This window comes from Anabrus simplex, chromosome 8 (assembly GCF_040414725.1).
Source record: "Anabrus simplex isolate iqAnaSimp1 chromosome 8, ASM4041472v1, whole genome shotgun sequence".
NCBI classification, from domain to species: Eukaryota; Metazoa; Arthropoda; class Insecta; order Orthoptera; family Tettigoniidae; genus Anabrus; species Anabrus simplex.
In genome coordinates, this window is record NC_090272.1 from 205,334,246 (window position 1) to 205,360,451 (window position 26,206).

Here is a 26,206-nt window from a genome sequence, read left to right on the forward strand (position 1 = left end):
GAGAGTAAACAGATTAAGAATAAGAAGAATATTAGGTTTATGATATAGGCCTACTGTGATATATGCGACATGTTTCTGTTCGATATTGATTACCCTACACATTAGTAAGCACTGTGATGGCCGTAGATTACTTGAGCTGGGAATGTAGAGACGCCATATTTTGTGCAGTTGGATACGGAACCACGGCGCTGCAATCAGGCGGAGAGTTTAGTGTTCCTTGATTCATGATCTCTTGACTATCCGTGTTTACATTACTGTTGTTCAACCCATGTCCCGTTTCCCTACGGGGTCGGGTATGAGGTGAGATGAATCTGTCGTGGCGGGTTTTTATGACCGGATGCCCTTCCTGACGTCAACCTCATCAGAGGAGATGAAATGAATGACGTGATACATGATAGTAGGGAGAAGGTGAAACCCGGTGCCGGCACATAGCCTACTCCTGTCGAATAGCACCAAAAGGTCTGTTCAAGGCTTATCGTCCCCATCCGACGGACGAATCATCATAAACAGCACTGCGGAGAGGTTTGGAATTTAATCCAGGCTTTTGGCCCGCAATCTAGTGATTAGAAATTGTATACCACCACCTCCCCTACCCTGCTGGCCAACATTCTGATGGTGAAAATTTTTTCGACCAACGGGACTCGAACCGGCTAACCTCGGTGTCAGACCGTATAGACTTCAACGCCTTAACGATCATAGCCACCAGGCGGGCTGTGAGCCGGAATTCAATCAGTTAGAGAACATTTGTAATGCAAAAGCAGTGCGAAAAGTAACTATACTAGGGTAACGTGTCTTTTTCCGTACTCTTGAATATGGGAAAATGGTAATTACGTCATAGAATAACAAAAAACTCTTCCCTAGTAGAGTTCCACTTCACTGTCATCCCGAAAGTCAAAAATGTACATATCAACAACTAGATGTCTCACTTCTGCAATGGTGCAACCAAATAAGGATGGAAGGAGATATCGCCAGTATAATGTATACAGAGAAAGCCAAGTTGTTACACGTTGCACAAGACACAGATTAGTGGAAGAGTTCAATGTTGCTTCTTGGATGGCTTACAAGATTTAAGTAGCGCCATGGGATCCTTAAATTACCGTGCGAGACAAGCGGCTGAGAGATGTATGAGAGAGAAGGGAGTCCCAGAGAAGTACGCGATGTTTCTTAAGAAACTGTGGAAGGGAGCTCTGACAGAGGTTAGATGTAGTATCCGTATAACAGAAGGGTTCTGTGTGGAAGCTGATTTGCACCAAGGATCAGCACTCGGTCCACTTTTGTTTTATCTGTACTGCTGAACTATGTCAATTCCGTAGTGACATGGGGGATGATGTTTGCGGACGATAATGCCTTGTGTGACACCAGAGATAAATTGGTACAAATGCTGGAAGAATTACGGAAAGAACTGTAAGAGAGAGGAATAAAAATAGGTAGAGCAAAGACTGAATACATGGTGACCAAAGACCTGCAGGATGATATTTCCGTAAGACTTCAAAGGGTAGTGACGATGCAAAGAGAGAGGAGGTTTAATCAAGCATAAGAAAAAAACGTACAACTGTGTATATCTTCATGATACTCAACCACATCCTACTTTGTCCCTTACCGTCGCTACAATGACTTTCGTGCCATGAAATTACCAGTCATCTGGTTCTGTGTGATGTGGTCACTTGTCGATTTTGGTCGGTCCTTTACTCGTCCCTCTTCGCAAATATGAAATTAAGTTAGCTCTACTTGCATTGTGACTTTACATTCGTTTCATCCGTTTTTTGAAGATGACACCAGATTGGGGCCGCATTGAAAGACTTAGCCGCCTCAAAAATTATTAAATGTTTGGAATCTACTGGTTGAAATTTGTGTTTAGTACGAAAATATGCATTTCCGAGTAAGAAAAAGTAGAGATTTTTTAATTCCTGCTCCTGTATAAATCGGCGCGAATGCCATATGCACTTCCTAACTACCACTTAAAGTTAACCCCCCTGTGAGTGGAGGTGGTAGAATATCACTCACAGTATCTTCCGTCTGTCGTAAGAGGCGACTAAAAGGTGTCCCAGGGACTCTCAAGTTTGGAGCGTGGGTTGCGATCACGGGGTCCTTAACTGAGTCCTGATATTGCGTCCAGTTACTTGTGTCTGGCTGCTCCTCCTTCCATTTGTTCTATCCTCTCTTAATCAACTTTTGTTCTTTTTCGACCCCGACGGCATTAGGTTTGCGAATGCCAGGGAGTCCTTCATTTTCATCCCCTTCGCGGCCCTAGTCTACCTTTGGCCGACACCTTCATTTTTCGAAGTGTCGGACCCATTCCCTCTGATTAGTGTTAATACAGGATGGTTGCAAAGTTGTACTTCCTCTCAAAACAGTAACCACCACCACCACTTAAATTTGACAGGTTTCATTCCGTACCCTCATGGGGGGACACCCTCTCTCAGGCCAGGAGATTTCTAGCGGAGGAGTGATTTGCGGAGAAGGTAAGGTGCGTGCCGCCGTGGCCTACAGTAGGAAATATCCCGGCATTCGCCTTAGTGAGGAGAATAGAAAATCACGGAAAACCAATCATTCTCAGGACAGCTGACGGCAGGACCAGCCCGCCACCTCCCGAATACAGAGCTGTAAGGCCACGGTAAAGCCCTGGCCACTGGTAGCCGAAGCTACTCTAATCGGTGGCCCTTACAATTTTCAAAATTTTTACAAGTTATGTTATGATACAATCCCTGACAGGGACGGCGGACCTCTTAGACGGTAACACCGTCTTTTTTTTTGCTAGGGGCTTTACGTCGCACCGACACAGATAGGTCTTATAGGGACGATGGGATAGGAAAGGCTTAGGAGTTGGAAGGAAGCCGCCGTGGCCTTAATTAAGGTACAGCCCCAGCATTTGCCTGGTGTGAAAATGGGAAACCACGGAAAACCATTTTCAGGGCTGCCGATAGTGGGATTCGAACCTACTATCTCCCGGATGCAAGCTCACAGCCGCGCGCCTCTACGCGCACAGCCATCTCGCCCGGTACACCGTCTTTTAAGCCAGGGAGATTTGTATCAGAGGAGTGATTTGCGGAGAAGGTAAGGTGTGTGCCGTCATGGCCTATAATACGAACTGCCCCGGCATTCACGTTAGTGCAGGGGAATGGAAAAACATTGTCAGGACAACCGAGAGTGGAGAGCAGCCCCTCTTAGTCTCCCGAATGTAGAGCTATAAGGCTAAACTACTACTATTACTACTACTGCTGCTGCTGCTGCTTTTTAGTGCTGTTTATTTGGGGCGTCGACCTAGAAAGATCTTTTGCCCCTACTTGCACCATATGTGAGGAACCTCCGTATATTTTGTAAATGGCGGAAGTGTAAAGTGTTGAATGCCTGGAAAGGAACGTTAAGGACGACACAAACACCCAGTCCCAGGGTCAGGGATATTAATCATTTACAATTAAAAACCACTGAACCGGCCGGGAATCGAACCCGGGGCCGCCGGGTGAAAGGCGGACGCGTTGCCCCCTACATCGCGGGGCCGAACACCACTCCTCCTCCTCCTCCTCCTCTAATAGGAACCGGCATTCGCCTTAGTGCAGGAGAATGGAAAGGCACGGAAAATCATTTTCTGGACAGCGAACGGTGGGGACCAGGCCTTTTCCGTGTCCCGATTACAGAGGTGTAGAGGTGGCGGCCGTTGGTCTCTCAGGTCTGGGGGGGGGGCACAGTACATTTTCCCACTAATGTTTCTTTGCTACTGACCAGTAAAACTGCACTCATTCAAGTCTTCCGCCCGAAAACAAACTAATTCACTGCTGCCAACCCTCACAAAACTCGGGGTGCAAGCCAGAGGTCCAATTTGAATCAATTTCTGGTCTCAGATGTTGCATTTGAATATAATGACTTTATTATTTTTCTTCTTAATGCATAAATAATAGGGCAAACAAGGACATAAATTATTATTTAATTTTCTTGTATGCAACCATGGAGATTTGGCTGGCGCATGCTCGAATAAGGGGTTGCTACACTCCTACGGACTCTGCCCACGTAAAAGCTTCTTCCCGTACCCTTTCTCTCCCCGAAACCGTCCACCAGAGCGCTTCTCCCTTACATCTCAACCCCCTCACCGACACTATATCTTCGAAAGGAAGCCCGACAGTCCGTGTCTTATTTTCAACCAGTGAACTGCGCGCTGAAAGTCAGTCACCAAAGTTTGAAAACTTAGTGCCGAACAGTCTTTCATATTGATAAGAATGTACACCTTTACAGTGAAATACAATTTTCTTAGCATTATTCAAGTCCAATATTTGACATCAAATGTCGAGAGAAAATAAAAGAACCTTTTCGTTCTCTAGGGAGGACACACATCGTCCGGGAGTCCTTCAGGGCCGGTCGCTACTGGTGTAGAGCTACGGTAGAGCCGTGGCCACTTGTAGCAGAAGCCTACCGTGCAACATCCATGCGAAAAGAGAGTGAAGGACGAGGAAATGACTTCCGCCTACCTAATACGTTGTGTTGTGCTGAAGCTGGAGTGTGTAATGCATGATCGAACTTTGACATGCATTAAAAATGAGCCGGTTTTGTGCAGCGTATTTTTTGTTGCGTATATATTAATATTCATAGCGCGAGACCGGTCAGTCCAGACATCCAGGAATAATTAATGACTCTCTCGCTTCCTGGGTCTACGAACAGAGTTTTATTTGTTAACAAAGTAAGAGTATCGAGAAATGTGATGTACAACCTCTGGTCACTAACACGGCAACAAAAAGGTAGTTTTGTTAGACAGCGTCACGTGCCAGCGTTGCTGCTTTATTGCATCAGATCTTCAGTGATATCCTTCGCTGTTTTTTCTCTCTGTTTTTGCAGCAGAACAATGGGTATCGTGTCGTCAAACAAACGTGTGAAAGAGAAAGCATTCGGCAGTTTTCCATAATTACGGCAAGATCATTTAGACACGCCTAACGTAATCTGCTAGGAAGAACACACGCCCATGCGGGCATCAGAGGTTCAGCGAACGCGAAGAGGCGTTTAACAAAATGTATGTATTCTTCGCCAATGAAACTTCTTCTTGAGAAATTAGTATTTATGCCTTGTGGTCACTCAGACTTTTTTTTTGTGGGTACAACAAGCCTCGAGACCAAGAAACCTGACCGCATAACCACAGGTAACTTAATTTCATGGTTAACAGAGCTGATCCAACCCTTGTAAACCGGAGTTCAGGCCTACGACAATCGAAGGGGCGAGCACTCGAAGGCTGTCATATCAGTGGACCAAAAGCCTCTTAACCCTGTGGGTCGGGCCGGTAGAATACCACCGACGGTAACTTCTCCCTGGTGTAAAAGGACACTAAAAGGGGCCCCGAGGGTTCTGAACTAGGAAGCGTGTGTTGACGACCACAGGGCCCTTAGCTGCTTCCACTTGCGTCAGACGCCTTACTTATATCTATCCTATTCGACCTTCCTTGGTCAACTCTTATTCTTTTCCGACCCCGACGGTATTAGAGCATTCGAGGCCAAGGGAGTCTTTCATTTTCACGCCCTGTGTGGACCGTGTCTTTCTTTGGCCGATACCTTAATTTTTCCAAGTGTCGCATCCCTTCCCTTTTTCCTTTCTCTAATTAGTGTTAATACAGGATAGTTGCGTAGTCATACTTCCTCTTAAAACAATAATCATCACCATCACCTTTTATATAGTATGGATCATGAAGTTTCTTGCTATTCAAGTTTCACTCAAAATATAGTTTGTAAAAACTGAAAAGTGCAGTTGTCTATAGAGTCTGTATACCACCGTGTGAGGCTGTTGTCTGTGGGTATAGGTGTAACTGCAGGGGCTAGTGTAGGAATGGGAAGGAAGCGGCCGTAGCTTTCAGGAAGGTACCGTTCCGACATTTGCCTGGAGATGAAATGGAAACCAACGGAAAACAATTCTGAGGATGGCCAACGGGGGGATTTTAACCTACCTGTCTCCCACAAACAAAGCCACCAGCCACACAGTACTTGAAGAACAGTTTAACACACAGCTAAACATAAAATACAGGAAGCTCAATCGTCAAAAAATTACCGGTGTTTCGTCCAGAGTGCGGCATGGGCTCGTCAGTTGGATACCGCACCTAGCTTTATTGGTGTATTATTTTCTTTCTTTCTTTCTTTCTTTCTTTCTTTCTTTCTTTCTTTCTTTCTTTCTTTCTTAATCTGTTTATACTCCAGGGTTGGTTTTCCCTTCGGACTCAGCGAGAGATGCCACCTATATCGCTTCAAGGGCAGTGACCCGAAGCGTGAGACTTTGGGTCGGAGCGATACAACTAGAGAGGATGACGAGTACTTTGCCCAGGCGACCTCATCTGCAATGCCGAGCAGGGCCCTTGTGGGGGTATGGGAGGACTGGAAGGGATAGACAGGTAAGAGGGAAGGAAGCGGTTGACCTTTACTCAGATACCATCCTAGCATTTCCCTGGATGAGAATTGGGAAGCCATGGAAACCCACGTCGAGGGTGGCTGAGGTGTGAATCGAACCCCCTTCCACTCAGTTGACCTCCCAAAGCTAAGTGGACCCCGTTCCAGCCCTCGTACCACTGTTTAAATTTCGTGGAGGAGCCGGGAATCGATCCCGGGCTTCCGGGAAGTCTAATCACCCTAGACACTAAACAGAGAGGTAGGCTTGTGGTATTCATTGTAAAAAGTCCTCACTCTAACAGACTGAGATGATAACTACGTAGACTGGAATAACAGGAAGAAAGAAAGAAAGACTGTATTCATAAAAACAAGCAACAAAATAAACATAGGAACCGTATCAGCTGAAATTACTAGTATTATACTGTGGCGAGTCGAGCTTACCTGCATTGCTGAGGGCGATTGTAGCGACTACTGCTAGCAGCTGGAGTAGTTGTGGTTTTAATCGCATGGCTGATATCTGAAACAAGGCAAGGAACGGTATGTTAGATAATTATACATCCTCGAGTGTGCCGTGTGGTCAAATAACGTTATATACTTGTTAGTAACGACAGTAGTGGCAGCCATACTTAGGATTAAAATCATCAATAGGTAGAAACCTGTTTTTTTCTTGTTTGTGATAACACCGACTTTTAAAAAATATTCCCTAAAATGCTTGGGAAACAGTTACCTATACATAACATTGTTAACAATTCGAAAACTGGACATAATTATTTCGCGAAACAAAACAAAATGAGACACTAAAGTTAATATGTCAAGTTTATAAATTTTATATGCATAAGTGTCTAGTCCAGTACTCATTAACAGAAATGTCAATTCAGTACTAGTGGGAAAAGTGAAGGCTATTCCATTCTGTAAAAGTGAGAATAGGCCCCTGTTCAGCATAGCAGGTGAGGCCGCCTGGGCTAGGTACTGGTCATTCTCCCCAGTTGTATCCCCGACCAAGAGTCTGAAGCTCCAGGACACTGCCCTCGAGGCGGTAGAGGTGGGATCCCTCGCTGAGTCCGAGGGAAAAACCGAACCTGGAGGGTAAACAGATGATGATGATGATGATGATGATGATGATGAAAAATGAGAATGATTCAGAGATCACAAAAGGGTACAGTGAACTTCGAGAACAAACTAATCAAACTGCGAGATGGAAAAATAATTATTGTGAAAGTTCTGATTAGTTTATGAATATTGAATTTTCACGACCGCATTGTAATCGAAACAGACTTTCAACCTATTAGGTCGTGTTACGTACACTTAGTACGTATTGAAGAGATGTTGAGTACAGAACAAAAATGGCCAACCGGACACCATAGCTCAATTGGTGGAGCAACCGACGCGAAATCGGGAGGTTGTGGGTTCGGATCCCACTGGTGTCCGGTTGGCCATTTTTGTTCTGTACGTAACACGACCTAATAGGTTGAAAGTCTGTTTTCGATTCTGATTAGTCATCCTGAGTTTAGTGGCAGAACTCTCCAATCAGTGTGGTAACCCTATGCTAATATTGAATGTGAACGTTTTTCTTCTTGCTACTCAGGAGTTTTGAGCGACTTGCGTTGCGACAGGAAAATGACAATGTTCTCCTTTGACAGTTGTATTTTTCTTTCATATTATCACTTCTTCAGTGATAATTGAATGATAAAAATGTGTGCGTGTCTTCAAATAAAACTACAAATTGTTCTTCAATAATTTATTTACATGAAAAAGTACCTCTAAAATCCCAAATTATAATAATAACATGATTGAAAATAACCCCGATTTCCACCAAAAAAGAAAACGAAAAATTTCAGTCCCTATCAATAGGTCTATGTCCAAATACAGCATGCGGCAAAACATGACATCACGTGATTACAACAAGCAAGGAGACGACGTCTATTAGTTAGTAATAGGTTAGAATGCCAACTACTTTGCTTATTAAGAGGTGGCGTCTAGCCCGTTATTCCGCAATCTGACGAGAGTAATATCTATGCAAATCACATAGCAGAACTGTTGTGCGGGATAGGATGTTTCTCGCTTCAGTAAATTTGCCCAAACATTCGAAGTTCAATTTGTATAAGACTTCATATGAATTACTTTCCTTTTTTTAATCCTGTAAATATAAAAATCTTATACAAAATTAATGATTGAGTTTATAATTAATAAGGAAGTCGCCATGAGTGCGATTCCTTGGCTGAAAGGTCCGCATATTGGTGTTCGACTCAGAGGATCCCCGGTTCGATTCTCGGCCAGACCGAGGATTGTAACTGCGTAATCCCTCTTTTTCGGGGACTGATTGTTTGTGTTCGGCTCAGTACATTTCTCTTGATAGCCACAGTACACTAAAAGAACCATCACAAAAACACGCAACAGCGAATACATACCGCCCACACCTCCACATAGGGTTTGCGTCATGAAGGGCATCGGCCGTAAAACGTGGCCAGATGCCTACCCAGTGCCAAGCCTAATACATTGTATCAAGGCTAGGAAGGAGTATAAGAAGAAGGAACCGTAATCATTTTAAATTTAAAATGTTGTCACCACATGCAATTGTTTAACTACTTTATATTTATAAACAAAGTTTGAAATATTAAATTCATTTCAGAAAATTCCTCCGGTAGAGTATCGAACTCCGGATCTCAACATTGCGGATTCAAATTCGTGAGCGATAGTTGGATTTTGAATGACAGGGAATAAGTCAATTCCACGTCGTAGTCTTCGTTTCAGAAGGTCCTGGCTTCGATTCCCAGTCTGTCTTGGATTTTATTTGCATCGGAATAATTCCTCTGACTCGAAGACTGGGTATTTGTGTTTTTCCCAACACACAGTAACATGCAATAGTGGACACATCCCTCAACAAGGGACCCACGTCTGGAAAGGCATCCAGCCATAAAACTGGACCAAATGTACCTCAAGTGCCAGTCCCAAATAATTGGTATAAAGGCAATTGGACAACCAGGCTTCCTCCACTTTTAGTTGTTCCACCTTACTTAGGATGAATGACGTGGAAATTAATACACTAATTAATCCCGTTGATACACGCTGTCTAAACCCGAAGAACCAGGCGCACACGACAAGTCACAAACGTCTGACGTCAGAGCTGTCATAGATATATAGCATCCTAAATACACTGCTTCACTACCCCGCGTCATCAGGTCGTCGTTGTATAACACCACCCACTTACATGCGCAATTAAAGTGGCCGAACAAAACTCCAGGCCGCTTACACCTGTTGGCGAGTACAGTACTTTTCAAAAAATGTATAATTGTCAGCCAGGTAATCTATCTATATAAAAATCGATGTATGTGTGTTTATATGTTCCAAAATAGCTCTGCAACGCATGGACTAATTTCAACCAAACTTGGTACACATGCGCTTTACTATCTGGGAAAAAATACTGTGTGGAGGGGGGGAAGACATCCCTAGATATGGGGGTAGGGAGGGGGTGGCATGTAAAAATGTAAAACTAATCCGAAACTACCAATATTTGTGTCGAATCCATAGTTTTCGGGGTCGTTGAAATAAGTAGTGACACTTCGGATGCAGTTTACGTGCACGTTCAGCCCCATCGTCGTGGCGAGTGAATAGGTGTGAAAAAGAAAATGTCCAACATGACCGAGATTAGTGTTGAATCCACAGTTTTCGGGGTTGCTGGACCGATTGGTGACAGTCCCTATGAGTATAGTGCGACGCATAAATACATGCAGTTATCACTTGTATTTCTGTATTTCAAAGGATCATCTACTTCCGAGACAATCTGGGCTGCCAGAAGGAGAAAGTTTAACGCGAAACTAAATAATTTAAAACCCAAAATTAGACAAACAACAGTAACTCTACAACTACAAACACAGAGCGATTGGCTGTGTGGTTTTGGGAAATAGCGGGTTTGAATTCCACTATCGGCAGCTCTGAAGATTGTTCTTCCGTGGTTTCCCATTTTCACACCAGGAAAATGCTGGGACTGTACCTTATTTAAGGCCACGATGGCTTCCTTTCCACTCCTAGTCTTTCCGTTCCATCGTCGCGATAAGATCATCTGTCTGTCTGTTTGGGTGCGACGTAAGGCAAATTGTAAAAATTGAAAGCCAAAGGCAGGCAAGTGGAGGCACATGCTTCCCCTAGCGCACCGTCACTGCATTATTCTACACAGGACACTTGCAATGGTGTCTCAAGGGCGCACTAGCCGCCAGCGTCTTGGAAAGATGTGGCAATCCAACTGATGAGTCCACTGCTACACTGGGGCGAAACGCTGGTAATTTCAGGACTGGAAAGTTCTAAAGAGCTTAATGTATTTAACATTGGCAATCGATAAAATTAAATTATTGTTCCCTTCTGGGAACTTAGTTTTTATTTTAAAAATAGTTCGCAGAAAATCTATCAACCTCACAATAAACAAATCTACAAAAAATCACTTCTAAAAGTGAATATTAAAAAAGTACCCAAACAGCGCCGGGCAGCAAAGCTAGTAAGGAAATAACGGGTCGTGACATTTCCTACCCAGATACATAACACGCAGCCCTATTAGGGCTCTGAACTTGGGAACGTCGACTGCCCCACTAACTTTATAAATTGTAAATGCAGGAAGAGTGACACAACCTATCCATCCAACATCCCAGTAAATTCGCAAAATTTAATACATTATTGGGACTTCTTTTGAGACATCTGGTCCGCAGACATCGTGTAAAACATACTAAGATTACATTACTTGGCTCTGTTTTACGTCAGGAGCTCTTCAATACTCCAACCCTCTGAAGAGGGATGTATCCACTATCTACAGTGCTGTGAGTGTTTTTGGGATGGTTAATAACGCGATATTTTGTGCGTATACGAAAACACGTAAACTCGGCAGGTTTGATCCTGGTTCAATCCGGTGGTATTTGAAGGTACTCAAATACGTCAGGCTCGTGTCGATAGATTTACTGACACGTAAAAGATCTGCAGGACAAAATTCCGGCACCTGAGCGTCTCCGAAAACGGTCAAAAGTAGTTAGTGGGACGTAAAAACAATAACATTTATTTATTTATTTATTTATTTATTTATTTATTTATTTTGCACACTTTCGTGGTAATGATATTGAAGCAATTAAACGGATTTTAGGAAATCAGAGCATAATAAACCTTAATTTACGCTACATTCATACGTAGAATTCGAACCCATGAATTTCCAGTCGTGGCAATGACCACCGTCTCCTGCATGGTCTTGTAGATGTTGGTGTTGGCATCCAACTTTTTCAGTCCTTCCACCAGAGTTTTAGGTATAGCAGCTGTACTCGAAAGGATTATTGGGACAATTATCACCTCTTCACAATGCCATAATCTTTCAATATGTTCTGCCACTGGTGTATACTTGTTGATTATTATTGAAAAGATGTGTATTAAAACAAACGCAACACGCAGTTCCCAGGTAAAAAGAATTAACCAAACGCGATTAAAATCCTCGAAACGGCCGGGAATCGAACCCGGGGTCTCTCAGAATCGAAGGCTCGACAAATGGCTACCACATATATCATCGTAATATTCCCTATTACTATTATTTATTTTTTTGTGACAATGGTCTGTTTTGTCCACAACCTCATATATTATGTTAGGTCGTGCAGTTTCTGCCAGGAGCCGCACAAGCACCGTCTACTTGTTAGAGTTTTATTTTTCTCTCGTGCTCTAGCACAATGACGCGCCATGTGGAAGAGTCACTGAAGCAGAACAGAGTTTGTGGAATCTCTTGGTCATATCGGAACTGCCAATGTCGTCTGAAAGATTAATATCATCTGTGGTCCAGAAGTTTTTATTGGATATGGGTCAGGAGTCGTGCCTGACCCCTTGCGAATCGATATGATTTCTGTGTACAGCAGGTGAACGTTAACTAGAAATCCGCCCCCTTCTAAGGAGACCATCAGGTGGCCAGGCCACGGATTGCTTTCATACTTACAATACGTAAAGGTGACCCCTCAAATATGAATGCCTTAAAAGCCACCGGGTAATATATCCAGGCATTCTCGGAAAAAGAGCTTTGAAAATTCCAAGTACCTTACATCAACTAAACGTTAAAGGAACCGGGAAGTGTGAAACGATAAAAAATTATAACTTCCGATGTATAGTTACATATCTCATGAACAAAAAGAGGTATTTGCTTGAATGTTCTTGTAATAAGTTCAGAATACCCTCATCACTATTTGGGTAGAATGTGAGGCTTCATATTTAATATTTTGTGTCAAAAAGCACATTATAAAAATAATATTTTAAAAATATTGTTAAAAATGTTCTCAACTGATGTACTTTTTCCTAAGAGAAAATACTCAAACCAGATCCAAAAAACTTTGCATGCATAATATTTAAACATTTCTTGAGCCGGTGAAGCAAAAGTATTATCCTATTATTTCTTGGAGTTGAAAATTGTATTTTTTCAATATCCTAGTTGAAAACTGAAATTTTCTGTAAAATTTTCAGTGCTCTTCATGAACTAATCAAGATATCTTAATAATTTTACTTCCGCAATAACATCTATATAGTATCCAAGAGATTACCAAGTTTCAAATACATTGATGTGATAGTTTCTGAGAAAAAGGTACACAAAGTTTCAAAAAATATGACTTACGAAAATCCAAAAATAATGCTTGACTGGTAGCTGTCATCTAATGATTTTCAGCGCTCAAAGTTATGTTTAAACCTAATTTTATTGCCTCAAACATAACTCCATCACAATAATTAATAACACCAAATTATTCATGAAAGACTGGACATTGTTTTAAGCTCAAAAACGAAAATTGACATTTTTGAATCTATCACACTTCCCGGTTCCCTTAAAGTGATAAACATGCGCGTAGCTCGGCGGGTGGCACACGAATGTAATGATAGAAGGTACCGCTGGTGCAAGGAATTCTTTCTTTTTTTTTTTCTTTTTTGCTATTTGCTTTACGTCGCGCCGACACAGATAGGTCTTTTGGCGACGATGGGACAGGGAAGAGCTAGGAGTGGGAAGGAAGCGGCCGTGGCCTTAATTAAGGTACAGCCCCAGCATTTGCCTGGTGTGAAAATGGGAAACCACGGAAAAACATTTTCAGGGCTGCCGACAGTGGGGTTCGAACCTACTATCTCCCGAATACAGGATACTGGCCGCACTTAAGCGACTGCAGCTATCGAGCTCGGTGCAAGGTATTCTATTTAGGGATTGTAGTGAGGATGTAATGGAGAGGAAGTATAACTCTCTGTTAAGACCCCAAAGAGTATGGTTCCAACATATGTGACCCACACCAGGACAACTTGATATACGAGATAATACTACATAATGGTGATATTGGCTTTATGTCCCACTAACTACTTTTACGGTTTTCGGAGACGCTGAGGTGCCGGAATTTAGTCCCGCAGGATTTCTTTCACGTGCCAGAAAATCTACTGACACGAGGCAGACGTATTTGAACACCTTCAAATACCACCCGACTGAGCCAGGATCAAAACTGCCAAGTTGGGGTCAGAAGGCTAGCGCCTCAACCGTCTTGAGACACTCAGCCCAGCATCTGATATGAGAACTGGAAATGATTCAAAGGAAAGCAGCATAATTTGTTCTGGGTGACAAAGGAGTAGTGTTACGAAAACTTTGGGCTGGGAAGACTAGGGAGTAAGGAGATGAGATGCTCGACTATGTGGTATGTTTCGATCTGTCGGTGAAAAAGTAGGAAAGATCGTAATATGAAGACAAAGTTGGATTTCAAGGGGACAAATTGGAGCGAATATTCATTTATAGGACGAGGAGTGAGGGGTTAGAATACACTATCAAGGGAAATTTTCGATAAATTTCCAAGTTCTTTGAAAATGTTTAAGAAAAAAAAACAGGTAAACAATTGATATGGAATTTGTCGACTGACTGACTGACTGACTGACTGACTGACTGACTGACTGACTGACTGACTGACTGACTGACTGACTGACTGACTGACTGACTGACTGACTGACTGACTGACTGAGTTCCCTGCCAATGTGTACTGTAAAGGTCATCTCTCCGAAGTGCATCCCTTTGGTCCAGCAGTGTGACGTTGATTTTTATCGGCAGGTGAAGAATTTGATAAATCGTCTGCAGAGCTGATCCCACCTAACTGAATGAGAACGCGAAACTAACCCCAGAGAGGATTGCATAAAAATGCAATCCACTGAACATCAGCTGTCCTCTTCAATATTTCTTTGCTAATGTGATTAGGCACGTGTAATGACAGAGAAATGTTCTCAAACGTAAATTCGGTTTGTTCCCCGATATATATTTTGTAAAACTCTGCAGCGTGCGTAATGTCGCAAACAGATTTGTTTCTCGTGCTTTTACAACGAGTGTCACCCAGTATATTGTGAAACTGCGGCTTTCAATCAAGAATAGTCAGATTTAGTTAACAATTAAGGAAAATGGTAACGTAACAACTTTATTGTTAATGACATAATTTTATCGTTTAGTTTTTAATTTGATATTGAAATAAGAGAGCGGGGCTTAGGTCAAGGCAACGGATGCGAGATCTACCAGACAAATGGAAATATACAGGTAGGAGTGGGGAGCGTTGGGTGCTGTGTAATGTATGGATAATACCGAGTAGGTTTACCAGCTGTACGATGAAAGCGAGGAAACTGTCATTCTTGAGCTACGTAATATTCATTCTCAGAGAAACCCCCAAAGTAGTCCCCTAAACTGTCCACAACACGTTGCCATCGATGCGGAAGACTGTCTGATACCACCCGCCTCATCATGTGCGAATATTACAATGACATGTTTCACAGCGTTGGCAGTGTAATCTCGTGTCCCAAACAGTCCCCCATGCAATGGTTCTTTTGCTTTGGGCATGAGGTCAAAATCGCACGGAGACAGGCAGTATGGCGATTGGGAATTAGAAAAAAAAAAATTGCAGACAAGGAAAAGCACCCGCGTTTGTTAATAATTAAAGAAAATAAATGAATGAATTAGCTGATAAGATAACAGGGCTTGTACATATTGCTTTTTTAAATAATTTGTATAATTCCTAGTTTTAGGCGCCTAAGATGGAATAAAAATGTATGTTTTCTCTACAAATATGGTGGGACCACTCCTCCCCCCTCGCCACCCCCTCCCGGTAATCACCACCACTGGAGACAGGTCTGGTGAGTATGGTGGATGTTCCAGTAATTCCCACCCGATTTTTTTAGAATATTGTTTTACGTCGCACCGACACAGATAGGTCTTATGGCGACGATAGGATAGGATAGGAAAGGACTAGGAGTGGGAAGGAATCGGAAGTGGCCTTAATTAAGGTACAGCCCCAGCATTTGCCTGAGGTAAAAATGGGAAACCTCAGAAAACCACCTTCAGGGCTGCCGACAGTGAGATTCGAACCCACTATCTCCCGGATGCAAGCTCACAGCTGCGCACTCCTAACCGCACGGCCAACTTGCCCGGTATTCGCACCCCCATCGCTGAAGTTGTCTCGTCACATTCATTCTGCACGGAGTCTGACTCAGTACTGTAGTCCCATCACCCTGAGCGTGGTACCTGCCCAACGCACCACCATCTAATGGTGTGTCCATGTACTATGAGCGTTATGTTTTCCAGAACGAACGACCATTCTATATTAGCAACGGGCAAAAGTGAGGGAAAAGATGGCTGCCATGACTTATGCCACAACCTTCGTACACTAAAATCTAGTATTTTCTACTAACGTTTTACATTTTTGTGCCCATATTTGGAACCGTTACAAGAATTCTTGCCTAAAATATACGTGCAATGGAACATACGAAAACAGAAAACTATGCATTCAGCAGGACTTAACCAGTGATCCCTCAGTTACTACACTCGGGCGTTACTCATCATGTCACGAACTCGCTTGTCACTTGGGTAACGTTAGTTCGGGGGATGTCAAACTGGTTTCGGGCCATATAAGCTAACCAAGAGCGCGCACAGTGGGCCACGTCGAGACAAGAAGATTTCAATGTAGGATATAGGCCCATTGATTTTATTGAAATTGATATTATTACTCTATTATAATCTTGTGATATTGCTATTTTATCTGAGACTTCAGACGGTCTGGAGAAATTTCTGAATAATATGGACAAAGTCTTGGGGAGAGGAGCACAAGATGAAAATAAATACGTTCCAAAACAAAAGTCATTGATTGTAGTCGAACGAAGTAAGGTGATGCAGGAAATATTAGATTAGGAAATGAAGTTTAAAAGGAAGTAGATTAATATTGTTACTTGGGTAGTAAAATAAGTAACGATGGCAGAAGTAAGGAGGACATGAAATGCACACTATATAGCACAAGCAAGGAAGAGCTTTCTTAAGAAAATAAAGTTGCTCACTTCGAACACTGATATTAGAAAGATGTTTTTGAAGATTTTCGTCTGGAGCGTGGCATTGTATGGAAGTGTAACATGGACGATAGCTAGCTAAGAAAGAAAGAAAGAGAATAGAAGCTGTTGAAATGTGGTGTTACAGAAAAATGCTGAAGATGAGGTGGATAGATAGAATCACGAGAAAAAGAAGAAGATGGAATCATAGAACACATCTTAAGACATCCAAGACTTGTTCAGCTGGATTTGAGGAAAGTGTAGACGGTAATAACAGTATGGGTAGACCAAGGTATGAATATGACAAGCAGATTAGAGCAGATGTAGGATGCCGTGGTTACGTAGAAATCAAAAAGATTAGTACAGGATAGGGTGGCTTGGAGGGCTGCCCCAAACCAGTCTATGGAGTAATGGCTCAAACAAACATAATCTTATACAACTGAATGTGGTACACAAATAATACATTAAAATGAATAAATTACTAGAGCAGAGACACAGTATACTATAAATGAGCATACAATTTTAAAAGTTTACATTGGCATGAGGGGTGGAAAGAATAAAGTGAAATATTTTGCCATGATACAACTGTCATGCTCATAATACATTTCAAACGTACATCTGTAATATGACTCCTTTAATTTGGATTTCTTGAACTTTAAGAACGATGCATTGCGAGTATCTTAGAATGAACTACTGTATATACTGCCCCTTCTCGAGCCTCATTGGGGCATATATTCGTTCAGGATGTAGAAAGAGGAATTAGGGACTGGAATAGTTTATAAAGGGAAATGTTTGATAAATGTCCAACCCCTATGAAGTTATTTAATGAAGGACTATGTAAACAGCTGATAGGGAATCTGCCACCAGGGTGACTGCCATAAATGCAGATCACTGGTGATCTGATTGATTGATTGATTGATTGATTGATTGATTGATTGATTGATTGATTGATTGATTGATTGATTGATTTGCCACATTCGGTATGAGCGTTCAACAATTGTGATATGTATTCGGATTAAACCCGAGTTTTTAACACTGTGTTGTATAGGAATCAGAAGGGACCGCGATCAATGGTCGAAGTACTCCTAACCTAACACCATGGCAGTACAGCCTTTGAAAGGCCTTGGCCTACCAGGAGACCGCTGCTCATCCCGAAGGCCTGCAGATTACGAGGTGTCGTGTGGTCAGCACGACGAGTCCTCTGAGCAGTTATTCTTGGGTTTCTAGACTACGCTATCTCACCGTAATCACGTAGGCTGAGTGGACTTCGAACCAGCTCTCAGATCAAGATAAAAATCCCTGACCTGGTCGGGAATCGAATCCGGGGCCTCCGGGTAAGAGACAGGCACGCTACCCCTACACCATGGAGCCGGCGATCGAAATGCTCATAAATTTGAATTAAGAACGTTCGAATTAGCCCAGTACAGTACTGTACAGTCAAACAAAGCAAAACCAAACCCCATGGCACAACATCCCCGAAGGTCCGTGGCCTACGAAGCGACCACTCCTCAGCCCGAATGCCTGCAGATTATGAGGTGTCGTGTGGTCAGCACGACGAATCCTCTCTTAGTTTCCTAGAACGGGACCGCCATCTCACCGTCAGATAGCTCCTCAATTGTAATCACGTGGGCTGAGTGGACTGCAAACCAACCTTCAGATCCAGGTAAAAATTCTTGAGCTGGCCGGGTATCGAACCTTGGGCCTGCGGGTAAGAGGCAGGCACACTACCCCTTCACCACGGGCCCCGCACTGTACAGCCAAACCAAACAAAATAAAATACATCCATCGCAGAATGTAATAACACTAATTTTTCATCTGTATTTTTCATTAAATCTATATATATTCCAGCGATATTCTGGTGGATTTTGAACACTGGTTTAGTTCACTCTCTGATAGCACTGTAGTCGAACGCTAATAAGTTTTCTTTGACCTCCCGTCTAATGACAAGGTAATGTTACAACTTGTGGGCGCTTTTCCAGCAATTCTAATTATCACGAATGAAAGCACAAAGGCTCTTCGTTGTGGGGGCTGCTAACGTAAGGTTAAAGAGAGAGCTAAATCCATCCATTCATGCTCATTGAGACGAGCAGAGGCAGACTTCCCGCTGGAGGAAGACAAGTTCCAGGAAAACTGCTCGTTAGTGAGAGCCAAGATAAGTAGAGGATGTTTGGTATTGTGATTCGAACATCTTTTATCTGCTTTCTCAACTGCTACATAATTGTTTAACGATTGAATGAACTAACAGGAGTTTTCCGACATGTCAGACGTAGAGCAGACACTTTTCAATTAGAAACTCTTTATATTTCACATGCGAGTCGGCATCCTCCATCTGTTGTAACAGGTAAAGGCACTGGTCTACTCGAGCAACGACGGGCAGTATGCAAAACAACTTTCTTAACTATATAAAAACGATTCAGTCTGAATATTAATAAAAATAAATAAATAATAAATAAATAAATAAATAAATCACTACTGATCTGCATACAGGGCAGTCGCCCAAGTGGCGGATTCCCTATCTGTTGTTTTCCTAGCTTTTTTTTTTAAATGATTGCAAAGAAATTGGAAATTTATTGAACATCTCCATTAGTAAGTTATTCTAATCCCTAACTCCCCTACCTATAAACGAATATTTGCCCAATTTGTCGTCTTGAATACCAATTTTATCTTCATACTGTGATCCTTCCTACTTTTAAAGACACTACTCAAACTTACTCGTCTACTAACGTCATTCCACGCCATCTCTCCACTCACAGTTCGGATCATACCACTTAGTAGAGCAACTCGTCCCCTTTCTCCCAAGTCTTCCCAGCCCAAACTTTGCAACATTTTGGTAACGCTACTCTTTTGTCGGAAATCACCCAGAACAAATCGAGCTGCTTTTCTTTGGATTTTTCTTGAATAAAGTAATCCTGATGAGAGTCCCATACACTGGAACCATATTCTAGTTGGGGTCTTACCAGAGACTTATGTAACCTCTCCTTTACATCCTTACTACAACCCCTAAATACCTTCATAACCATGCGTAGAGATATGTAACTTTTATTTACAATCCCATTTGTGTGATTACTCCAATGAAGATCTCTACGTACTTGCAATGATCGCCAAAAGGAACTTTTAACCCATCAACGCAGTAATTAAAACAGAGAGGACTTTTCCTATTTGTGAAACTCACAACCTGACTTTTAACCCCGTTTATCAACATACCCTTGCCTACTGTCCATCTCACAACACTCATCCGCAAAAAGCCTTATCTCTGATTCCATTTCTTTACTCAATTCATTTATATATATATAAGAAAACATAAAGGTCCTGATGAGAGTCCCATACACTGGAACCATATTCTAGTTGGGGTCTTACCAGAGACTTATGTAACCTCTTGAGAAATTCCCCTCTTAATTATCACAGGGTCAGATAAAGCTTCACCTACTCTTATTCTCTGAGATCTATTTTCTAGAAAGATTACCACCCATTCAGTCACTTTTTTGTCCAGTCCAATCGCACTCATTTTGCAGTAGTCTCCCATAGTCTACCCTATCAAGTCTCTTAGATAGGTCAATCGCTATACAGTCCACTTGACCTCCTGAATCCATATCTTGCTGGAATCGTACAAGATGAGTATCAGTGGAAAAACCTTTCCTAAACCCGAACTGTCTTCTATCGAACCTATCTTACGACCGCATCCTTAATTAAGGCACAGTCCCCAGCATTTGCTTGGTATGAAAATGGGAAACCCCAGAAAATCATCTTCAGGGCAGCCGACAGTGGGGTTCGAACCCGCTACCTTCCAAATCCATTGTGTTTATGCTATTAAATCTATCTCATTGCCCGTTTATCTCGTTCAAGCTGGTAGATATATGGTGTAACTTATTATGTTACAGAACCGATTAATACAGGTAGGCTAAACATTTATGAGCAAACTTAATTGCTCTTCTTTTAGCCTCTGGCTTCGTGCTGCAGAGTCAGGTTTAAGGTTCCAGTAATACTCGTATTACGTAATATCACGATAACATCTCATCAAAGGTAATTTTGTATCAAGTGTCAGCTACAATGTAATACCTTAATTACATTCAGAGGAAACATCTTAAGCAAGTGCCCGAAACTAATGCTTAGGAATTATTTAATTTGCAACTGTGGAAATCGTGCTGCTCCTTGGAATGCAGAACTGTGTAACATTTGAGAAAAACACTGTTTTGTGTTGCAACGGCCTAAATACTTGATTATACCGTAGTAGTGTTACAGCGTTCACCTCGCCCAGGATGAGCAATGATCCTTGAGAGTGGGGAAGTGCGTGCATGAAATACGCCTACAGACGCAACAACCTTGACAGACCTTGAATGACTTAGCTGGAACAGCTTCACTTGGCAAACCGTTCTGAGGTCATACCGCTCGACCTCCAAAATGCGTGGCCGGTAGCGAACCGCTTCATTGATAAAGACGTGAACAGTTTTAACACGTCATCAGTTACGTGACAGGGATATTTCTCTCTTGTGTTTCCAAGAAGAGCTGAGATGTCCTGTCAGCGCAATATTCTAAGTAACGTCCACATACCTCTTGGTTACATTGATAAACAGTGATAGGAATTGTGTGTGCCGTGATTATGGCTCTCTCTCTCTCTCTCTCTCTCTCTCTCTCTGTGGATCAGGATATTCGAACCCATGATCTTGGGATGCATGGGCTGGCACTTATCACTGATTCAACCCGACTAACGAAGCAGATTTTTAATGTGTTAGACAACAGGTCTAAAGTCTCGGGTTCAAGGAAGGTCCTCACGAGCACGGGACTGAATCAGGAGGACATCTCTTCATCATCATCATCATCATCATCATCATCATCATCATCATCATCATCTGTTTACCCTCCAGGTTCGGTTTTTCCCTCTGACTCAGCGAGGGATCCCACCTCTACCGCCTCAAGGGCAGTGTCCTGGAGCTTCAGACTTTTGGTCGGGGGATACAACTGGGGAGAATGACCAGTACCTTGCCCAGGCGGCCTCACCTACTATGCTGAACAGGGGACTTGCGGGGGATGGGGAAGATTGGAAGGGATAGACAAGGAAGAGGGAAGGAAGCGGCGTGGCCTTATGTTAGGTACCATCCCGGCATTTGCCCGGAGGAGAAGTGGGAAACCATGGAAAACCACTTCCAGGATGTCTGAGGTGGGAATCGAACCCACCTCTACTCAGTTGACCTCCCGAGGCTGAGTGGACCCCGTTCCAGCCCTCGTACCACTTTTCAAATTTCGTGGCAGAGCCGGGAATCGAACCCGGACCTCCGGGGGTGGCAGCTAATCACGCTAACCACTACACCACAGAGGCGGCAGGACATCTCTTACCGATCAAAATATAAGTCAGTGATCTACGACTTCCACGACGACAAAAGCAGAACAGCCGCTGGACAGAAAAGAGAAGACATACAGCCAGAGAAAGAATGTAACGTTTCTGGTCTTCGAAAAAGGCTTCCAGACTTGATATGGTCTCTTACAGCCCTAAACGAAAAGGAAATAATAATAATAATAATAATAATTGTACCGGGCGGTACACCTCCACTCCGCTAATTTAAAATGTGCGCCTGTTGAAACGCCTCTACTGGAGGAAGCCTGAACTACGCTATTAATTCTCTACTTTCTCAGAAGATGTCACCACGTGGAAAATTTTGAGTTTTTGAACTGTGTCATTTTTGATGTGGTTTTGTTTCACTTGAAGTAAGAAGTGTGAACTTTTTCTTCTAGAGGACACTACTGAAGATCTACAATAGTGCAACCTAGTGCGGAGTCAAAGAACTATTTTTTTGGAGAAAATTTAATTTCAAGAGTTTGTTCTTTGTTAAATTTCTTTCTGTCATTGTTTAAGTTGGCAATATTTACCCCTTTCTTCCCCTTGTTATGAATGTAACCTATCCCGAATTTCTTTAATTAATTTCTGACCAATCAGGGGTATCTTCCCCCAACTTGAATCTGTTGCGGGGTCCTATCCAATAAAAACGTTGAGGGAGGGTGTTTTCATTCCCCTAACGCCTAGAACCTTCCGCGAGAGGATATAAACTGCTGATTTTAGGGTCTCCGGGCCACTTCTGTTCGATCTTTCAGTGTATTAAGTACATAGCAGGAGGCGGGAAGCGCCTCTTTCTTCGGCAGCGGTCAACAATAAGGTAATGGCCGATTAATAAAATTTATTCTTTTCTTGCTCAGCAGTTTAACTTTCGGGGCGGGTCTAAGCGTTCAACCATGTAACCTTTTCCTAAAATGTAAAAACAACTGGTATCTATTTTATTTTCAAACGACATATCGGGATAGAGAGTGCTTAACCCTCTCGAGCTCCCACTCATATTGTTGTGAGGTGAACTTAGTTTTCTCAACCTATTCTTCGTTAATGTAAAACAAATTGTTCTTTCCTAAGTCACCTCTGTAGTATGGGATTAGCCCTTGCATCAGTGGCCTAAGAGCCAAAGTAGGTCTTAAAATCAAAGTGTATTAGGAGTGCAAGTTCGCCTCCTCTCAAATTGTTTTAGAGGTCATTTAATTAACCTGCTTTTCATTTAATAGACCTCAGTTGATTGGGTATTTTACCCCTGTGTTTATGTCCGTTGAGGACAGCTTGAAGGTGGAGTTTGGTGTGGCCTGGGAGAGGCTTAAATTAAAGAGCGTGTGGCTCTTTTGGAAACGGAGTGTTGTATGCCTCGAGGAGGCTTTACTGTGTAATTTGGAGCAAGGGCTCCAGGGTTTGATTGGGGTCTGCTGCCCCTTTGTTAAAATTTGTATATCGGAAAGTTGGGCTAGTTGCTCAAGAATTGTGAACTCAGGGCTCGAAGCCCAAATTCTGTAATCCCTGTAATTGTACATTTCAAATTGTGTTTCGGCTACTAAGTACCTGTTCCTTGTTATTACTTAATCTTGAAAAGAAAATATAACCTTGTTAAATTTTAAAATTAATTTCACTTTAGTAGCTTGAGACCTATTCACCACCCAGCACCTTCTTTCATGCATAACTACCACAAAAACACGGTAACAAGTGGTAGCAGAGCGTGGTTGAATGGGTCTCAATTTAGCCCCTTTTGACGGCTAAACATTGTTTTGTTCCGAACTCTAACTATTTTCCCAGTTGCTGGAATCTTTCGAGTTTTCTAAATTGTTCTGTCACCATGCCCGGCCCTCGCGATGTTCTCCATCTTAACTATTTGCGCAAGGAGGAGTTGATATATGAATTAACTATTAGAAATGTACAATCTGGAGGCACGGTTGCAGTAGATACAAACAAGCTTAGAGAGTCCCTAGATTTGCCCATTTCCATCCCCAATTTGGGAGAGAAAGAAATTGACGACTCTCTTTCCACGATCACGGAGAATATTACTGGGCTAGCTTCTGTAGTTAGTTTTTTTGATGAAAATGATCCTTCTCCTAATCAAATTAAGCGTGTGCAAGCTAGGCTATATCACTTTTCAAACAGAGTTAACGATCTGTTGTCTCTAAAACTGAATGACGTTCAGAGGAAGGAAGCTAGTACGCTGCTTGAAAATATGTCTGAATTATCTAACAAGGTCACTCAATTGTTAACGGGGGAGGTTCCTCCCAAAACTGATCAACCCGTCACGGTGAATGTAGGTAGTGAGGAAGAACCCCCTAAGGGAGAAGTAAATAGGAAAACCATTGCTGCCCAAACTATTTCTGCCCCATTGGACAATGAGCCTGAACGCCGTGCATCGTTGAGTAACATCCGTTCTGAATTGACTTCCCTGCCATTGAAACCTTTACCTACTATGTCACCCGGGTTTAGCAGCTTGCCTCATCCTTTGGCAATGTTGCTCAGAGGTATTTCTAAATTTTCTGTTAATACCACCAGTGATGTAATTGCATTTTTAAGATTTCTGGTTGAATTTCAGGATCATGCCCTCGTGTTTTCTCTTTCTCCATGTCAAATTTTGCAAATCATCTATCCTTATGCTATTGGTATTCTCTCTGATAAAATCGTAAGAGCCATTGCCGAGCAATCATCTATTGAGGAATTCCATGCCCATTTGCTAGCTAACTTCATCCCGGCTAGGGTCAGGTCCTCCCTTATTCAGAAGTACTATTATCGTGTACAGCGCTTGGATGAAAACTTGGCTGATTTCATACAGGACATTAAGTTTTATACTAGGGTGTTTGCCCTTCATTTTCCTGAAGATCAGATTGTACAGGCTATTGTAGAAGGCATTTCACCATCTTATAGGTCATACTTGTGTTTCGCGGCGTGCCCGCAAACTTTCTCGGAACTTGAAGCGTTGGCCGTCTCAGCGGAAGGAGTTAGATACGCCGATTCCTTGCGTGTAGCGAAAGAACCCCCGCCTTCCTTTAGTAACACTCGGCCTCCACCTCGCCGACCAGTCACAACCCGTAAATGTTATGCTTGCGGGTCGCCTGACCATCTTCGCAATAAATGTCCATTGGTCAAAAGTAGTAGGGCAAATAATGGAGCCGGTTCAGCACAAGGCTGTTTTAAATGTGGGGCTTTCTCACATATCGCCAAGAATTGCCCAAACTCGAATAGCACCCCCTCCTGCTCAACTTCTGGGGCAAATTCTACCTATGCCAATAATAAAAAGTGACTAGTGGCTTCGGCTGAGTCGACTAATCCATCTTCCCGAGACTCAGCCCCTGGTAAACAGGTTGTAAATTTAGAGAACGAGCAATTTTCAAATTTATCTTTTGAAGGTCCCAAAGAGTGGCTTAGGATTGCGGCGGATTCCCCCGCACCGGTTCCTTTTCTTAAGATTGAGGTAAATAACGAGCCTATAACAGCTCTCTTAGATTCAGGCAGTGTTTGTTCGATTATTTCGGCTGAATGGTATTCTAAATTGAAATCGGTTTGTAAACTTCCTGACTATGTCTCTTCTCCTGTTCAATACGTTTCGGCTAATTCATCTCCATTAGAAATTCTAGGTTCCTTACTGGTCAAAATTCGTGTTTTTAAGTTTACATGGAAAGTTAAATTGTTTGTGGCCAAGCTCTTGTCTTGCCCCATTATATTGGGAGCGGACTTTATTTCTCACACTGGTCTTGTGCTCGATCTTCAGAGTAGGTCTTGCACTTTCAAATTTGCCTCTAATTGTAACATCCCTTTATTAAAGTGTAATTCTGTGTCATGTTCTTCTATTTCGCCTACCCAGGATGAGATGTTGTTAGACCTTAGACATCTACCTGAGGAGCAGGCTGATAGTATTCGCAAACTGTGTCAGTCGTTTCCCGAGGTGTTCTCTGATACTCTTGGTGTTACTGACCTTATTGAATACAAAATTGAGGTCACGGATTCGATTCCTGTCCGTTTTCCACCGTATAGGCTATCTCCACCTAAAATGAAGGCTCTGAAAGAAATCATCGATCAGATGTTGAAGGATGGTATTATTAGGCCCTCTAAGTCGGCGTATTCTTCGCCTATTTTTCTAGTTCCGAAACCCCAAGGAGGCTTCAGGCCTGTCATTGATTACAGGGCTCTCAATCGGAAGGTGGTGTTACAATCTGTGCCCCTTCCTGACCTTCATTCTTGTTTTTCATGGTTTCGTAAGGCCAAG

At 42.6% G+C, this 26,206-nt stretch overlaps 1 protein-coding gene across 2 annotated transcripts in view; it reads right to left on the minus strand.

The window, feature by feature from the left end:
- The window catches only part of LOC136878697 (uncharacterized), a 238,800-nt gene that overhangs the window by 28,537 nt on the left and 184,057 nt on the right, over positions 1-26,206 (minus strand). For both annotated transcript variants that reach the window (XM_067152122.2, XM_067152121.2), the window contains exon 3: positions 6,792-6,867. In XM_067152122.2, coding sequence (XP_067008223.2) covers positions 6,792-6,858 — 67 coding nt within the window. In that variant the 5' untranslated portion in view covers positions 6,859-6,867. The remainder of the gene's footprint in view (positions 1-6,791; positions 6,868-26,206) is intronic.